The following is a 6,252-nucleotide window of genomic DNA, read 5'->3' as shown; positions in this document are numbered from 1 at the left end:
AGCTGGCCCGGGAAGCCGCATGTGTGGAAGGGGCTCTGGTCGCCACGGCTTGGGGAACCCGATCCAAAGCTCCCAGCTGGCCCGGGAAGGAGGGAGGGAAGGGCTCCGGCCGCCAGCCGCCTTGGCCCGGGGAAGCGCGCGCCTCTCGGGGACCTCACCGCAGCGGAGTTTCTTAGCCGGTCCAGCCGTTCTGGAATGGGGTACACTGTGTGTCTGGTCTCTGTCATGGCTCCGGGCGACCTTGGGATTTTGAGGAAAGAAAGAAATTTGTTGCAAATTCGACCGGCAAAGAGATAAGAGGTAAGGCTCAAATCTCCTTTAAGTTTTGATATGTTGTGTTTTCATTTTCATTTGCCTTGAGATATTTACTGATTTCTCTTGTAATTTCTTCCTTGTTTGTTTAAGAGTGTGTTGTTTGAGCCTCCATATTTTTGTGAACTTTCTGGTCCTCTGCCTGTTATTGATTTCCTACTTCATTCCTTTGTGATCCAAGAAAGTGCTTTGTATGATTTAAGTCTTTTTAAATTTATTGAGACTTGCTTTGTGATCCAGTATATGGTCTATCCTTGAGAATGATCCATGAGTATTTGAGCAGAAGGTGTATGCTGCAGTTTTGGGGTGTAATGTTCTATAAATGTCTGTTAAGTCTAGTTCATTTATTGTATTATTCAATTATTCTCTGTTTCTTTATTGATCCTCTGTCTAGGTATTCTGTCCATCGATGATGGTGGGGAATTGAAGTCTCCGACTATAGTGGTAGATGTGTCTAGTTCTCTTTTCAGTGTGTTTCAGTGATTGCCTCATGTATTTTTGAGCACTCTGGCTCAGTGCATAAATATTCATGCTTGTTATGTCTTCTTGTTGAATTGTTCCTTTTCTTAATACATAATGTTCTTCTTTGTCTCTTTTAATTGTTTTATATTTGGAGTCAAATTTGTTGGATATTGGTATAGCTACTCTTGGTCTTTTCTGATTGTTGTTTGTATGAAGTATCTTTTCCCAACCTTTCACTTTCAACCTATGTTTGTTCTTGGGTCTACAATGCATCTTCCTGTGGACGGTATATAGATGGGTCCTGTTTTTTAATCCATTCTGCCAGTGTATGTCTTTTGATAGGGGAGTTTAATCCATTAATATTTAGTGTCATTACTGTAAGGGCAATAATTTCTTCTACAATTTTGCCTTTTGGATTTTATATGTCATATCAAATTTTTCCTTTTTTTTACCTTTACTAATAGTCTTCATTTCTATACACTTCTCCACACCTCTCTCTCCTGTCATTTCCTGTCTACCTCTGGTGCCCCCTTTAGTTTTCCTTGCAGCTGGTCTCTTGGTCACAGATTCTCTCAGTGATTTTTTTTCTCTGAAAATGTTTTAATTTCCACCTCAATTTTTTCTACTTCTAAATGGTTTTTATTTGTCCAAGTTTATTTGTATCATGGGAATGAAAATATAAAGATAATAGTTATAAATAATAATTTTGAGTTAACGTTCCAAGATTTTATGATTGACTCAAATATTTTTGTTTAGAATTGCATGAAAGCAAAAGCAGAATTAGCCCAGGATATCAGAGTTTCAGCAGCAATATTTATTCTTTAAAAATATGAAAATGCTAATCTGTGGAATTAATTACACTTCATTGTACTTTTTCCAAAATTCATTGTTCAATTTAGTACCAATAACATTTCACAATTCTATGCTGTTATCTCACATAATTTTAACAGTTAGGTTTTGTTCAAAATTCTTATCTCTTTACTGAATTAACTAAAAAAGGGCCCAAATAAAAGATTTTATTTAATACTATGAATTTTCTGAGATAATATCCCACTGAACATTTATCTAAATTGACTTTAGGATTGCTGTTTCCTCAGCATAAATATATTAACAGTAAGGAATGAGTGATCTCTGAAGACATGCTTTCAGTCATGACACCAATAATTTTTATAGAGTGTAAATTCATACTTGCCTTACAAGTTTTCTTTTCTGAATGATTTAGCATGATATTTCATGAATAACATCTCCAGCTTATATTATCTGGCACCATTTCAAGGGGCTTCATCATCTGGTAAAGACTTTTCTCTATATCAAGTGGGGCAATCAATGTAAACACTTCCACATCAACTACATGTTTGCTATGATTTCCGTCATATTATATGACCATCTACTAGAGGTTTGTATACAAATGTGACATTTACAGTGATGTGTTCCAATACAAATTGACTTAGATTGGCACAATATTCAGGATGACTAAATGCTCTACCAGATTGATTATAATAATTTTTTTCAGTGTCTGAGTTTTCTAACATTTTTAAAGGTTCACTAAAGGGCTGAAATCTCCTTCAAATAGGAAATATTTTTATTATGTATTATCTCATATCACTGAAGTTCAGCGTGGTGGCTGCAGCCTTTCACAAATAGGACATTCAAATGGTTGCTCACTAGTTTTGGCTCTGTCACGTTGTCTAAGGTTACATAGATAAACTAAGGTTTCCCCACATAGAGAATTTTCTTATAGTATCTCTACAGAGTAAATTTTCTCATGCTTTTTAAAGGTAAAATGATAAGTGACTTTAACCAAAGGTGATATTCATATGGTCACTCTCCAGTGTGAATTCTCTCATGTTCTCTCAGGGCAGAACATCGAGCAAAGGCTTTCCTGCAAAGATGGCATTTGTATGGTGTCTCTCCCATGTGAGTTCTCTCATGATGACTCAGGGAAGAACAATGAGTGAAGGCTTTCCCACATCGCTGGCATTCATATGGCATCTCTTCCATGTGAGTTCTCATATGCTGTATCAGGTAAGTATAGCAAGATAAATCTTTCCCACAAAGGTGGCATTCATATGGTTTCTCTCCAGTGTGAGTTCTCTCATGTACTCTAAGTTGACAAAAATGAGAGAAGGCTTTCCCACATAGATGGCATTCATATGGTTTCTCTCCAGTGTGGGATTGCTCATGTTGTCTCAGGATAGAAGACCGGGAGAAGGCTTTCCCACAGAGATGGCATTTGTATGGTTTCTCTCCAGTGTGGGATTGCTCATGTTGTCTCAGGTTAGAAGACCGGGAGAAGGCTTTCCCACATAGATGGCATTCGTATGGTTTCTCTCCAGTGTGGGATGTCTCATGGTGTCTCAGGTTAGAAGATCGGGAGAAGGCTTTCCCACATAGATGGCATTTGTATGGTTTCTCTCCAGTGTGGGATTGCTCATGTTGTCTCAGGTTAGAAGACCGGGAGAAGGCTTTCCCACATAGATGGCATTTGTATGGTTTCTGTCCAGTGTGGGATGTCTCATGTTGTCTCAGGTTAGAAGACCAGGAGAAGGCTTTCCCACATAGATGGCATTTGTATGGTTTCTCTCCGGTGTGGGATTGCTCATGTTGTCTCAGGTTAGAAGATCGGAGGAAGGCTTTCCCACATAGATGGCGTTCGTATGGTTTCTCTCCAGTGTGGGATGTCTCATGTTGTCTCAGGTTAGAAGACCGGGAGAAGGCTTTCCCACATAGATGTCATTCGTATGGTTTCTGTCCAGTGTGGGATGTCTCATGTTGTCTCAGGTTAGAAGACTGGAAGGAGGCTTTTCCACATAGATGGTGTTCGTATGGTTTCTGTCCAGTGTGGGATGTCTCATGTTGTCTCAGGTTAGAACACCGGGAGAAGGCTTTCCCACATAGGTGACATTCGTAGGGTTTCTCTCCAGTGTGACTCCTCTCATGTTCTCTAAACACAGAACAATGGATGAAGGCTTTTCCACATACATGGCATTCATATCTTTTCTCTCCAGTGTGAGTTCTCACATGTTGTCTTTTGGAAGAATACAGAGTGAATTCTGTATTCATATGGTTTTTTTCCAGTGTCAGATTCATTGCATGTGTAAGGCTAGATTTTTGAGTAAAAGATTTACTAATTTGATGACATTCAGATGGCTTATTTCTGGTGCATATTTGCTTTTGTTTACTAAGAGATGACTGGTCACTGAGGGTTTTTCCAATGAGATTGTTGTGGTATGATTTCTTTCCACTGGATGTTAACACCTGTTGATTGACTCTGAGTGTTCAAGTAAAATCTTCTGGCAATTCACTATATATAATGCCATTCTTTTTAATGTAGAAACTCTGCTTCAGTGACATGATGGTCAATGTGTCTTTCCTGCAGTTATGTTGCACAGATAGCATTTCTTTTATTTTAGGACCACTTTTCTTGCCTGAACTCTAGTATTGGAAAAATCCAGTTCCTTCTCTGCAGAATTCCTCTCCTTGCTCCAAGTGGAAAGGTATATCTATTTGAAGACTGGATATCCTTTAGAGCAAATGATGTTGAACCACTTCTCATATGTTTTCTGTCCATTAGTGTATTTTCTTTATAGAGATATCTTTCATCATCTTTTGTCCCTTTTTAATTGGGTTGTTTATCCTCTTCTGTCAGCTGAAAGACTTCTTTATATATTCTAGATATTAATCCATTATTGGGTATGTGGTTTCCAAAATAGTTCTCCCATAATGTAGGAAGCCATTTTACTTTCATAATAAATTCCCACAGAAACCATGTGACTCCTGTTCTCTAGCATCACATCTCTGAACAGCTTTCTCTGGGATGTGTCTAGGAGGAACCACTCTTCCTGGGTGAAATCTATGCTTTTATCTTTCAAGTCCACTAATCCCAGTGGCTGTATTGTCAACACCTCAGCTAACAACTGTCTTCCGCTGGGTTTTCATTTCCAACTAGATTAGAAGGCAAATGGCCAAGATATCCAAGAGTTGAGCTGCCTCCCTGGTAGGTCCTGTGGGGACAAAGCTCCATCTCCAGTGTGGAAGCAGCACCAGGCTCTTGGGAACTGAACTGCAAGATATTTCTGGGACAATGTGAGTCATCATTTACCTCTGCTATTGCTGTGGTAGTGCTGATGGTTTCCTTTTGAACATAGCTCATCGCATGCATAGCAGTTTTCCCCCTGTACCCTAGACTTAAACATTCTTTATACATGAATCATATCTTTGAAGTAATTCTTACAAGAACTCATTCATATTTCTAGTGTGAGTCAGAGGGGTACATTGGTCTATACAACCCCTTTCAGTCTTGTTCATCTTCAATATGTTAATATTACTTCTAGATCCACTAGAGAATCACCTTCACTCCTATCTATTCCTTTACATTGGAGTTCAACCTCATTAGCTAATAGTTCACGCATCTCTAGCTTCTATGTATCTCTAAGTCCCCTGTATTCTATATTATAAGTCTCTGATTATACCTTTATTCTGGTCATAAAAGTGGAATTGTACAGTATCTGTCATTTCGTGTCAGGCTAATTTCACTCAGCATTGTGTCCTCAAGGCTCACCCATCTTGTCGTGTACTTCAGGATGTAATTTTGTCTTACTGCTGCATAATATTCCATCATATGTATATCCCACATTTTGTTGATCCACTCTTCTGTTGATGGGTATTTGGTTTGCTTTCATCTTTTGGCAATTGTGAATAGTGCTGCTATGAGCATCGGAGTGCAGACATCTGTTTGTGCTATTGCTTTCAGCTCTTCTGGCTATATACCAAGTAGTGCTACTGCGGGTCATAGAGCAGCTCAATCATTTAGTTTCCTAAGAAACCGCCAAACAGTCTTCTGTATTGGCTGCACCATTGTACATTCCCACCAGCAGTGCATAAGTGTCCCAGTTTCTCCACATCCTCTCCAACATTTATAGTTCCTGATTGTTTAATAGCAGCAATCCTTATAGGTGTGAGGTAATATCTCATGGTAGTCTTGATCTGCTTTCCTTTATAGCCAGTGAAATGAGCAGCTCTTCAGGTGCTTTGAGCCATCTGTATTTGCTCTTCAGAAAAATGACTTTTCGTATCTTTAGCCCATTTTTAATTGGAGGTCAGTGAAGTTTTAGCTCTGTTCTGCCTCACAGTGGGTCCCCAGACCTATTCTGCTATTAACCAAGTTCCAGAATGCACAATTGGAATTGACATATTCAGCATCAAGCAGAATCCCCACATTAGTTCCCTGACTTGTGGAGTGAGGGCCACTATGGTAGGAAAGCCAGGTGGAAGCCACTAGAACTGCCCTTACCTAGCAAAAAAGTAAATCACAAGCAATACCAGATTCCTGGAGGGATTGCAGAGATTATTGCCACTGTTAAGGACTTGAGAGATGCAGGGGTGGTGATTCCCAACCTATCCCCATTCAACTCTCCTATTTACCCTGTGCAGAAAACAGGTGGGACTTAGAACATGACAGTGGATTATTGCAAATTT

At 39.3% G+C, this 6,252-nt stretch overlaps 1 protein-coding gene across 1 annotated transcript in view; it reads right to left on the bottom strand.

The window, feature by feature from the left end:
* Positions 1–2,513: 2,513 nt before the first annotated feature.
* Positions 2,514–6,252, bottom strand: part of LOC143675661 (uncharacterized) — a 9,069-nt gene continuing 5,330 nt past the window's right edge. The window contains 1 exon segment of the mRNA XM_077151743.1: positions 2,514–4,277. Within this exon segment, the coding sequence (XP_077007858.1) occupies positions 2,596–4,277 (1,682 nt within the window). The 3' untranslated portion in view covers positions 2,514–2,595.

The sequence above is a fragment of the Tamandua tetradactyla genome, chromosome 3, assembly GCF_023851605.1.
Source record: "Tamandua tetradactyla isolate mTamTet1 chromosome 3, mTamTet1.pri, whole genome shotgun sequence".
NCBI lineage: Eukaryota > Metazoa > Chordata > Mammalia > Pilosa > Myrmecophagidae > Tamandua > Tamandua tetradactyla.
This window is presented reverse-complemented; position numbering and strand designations above follow the sequence as displayed.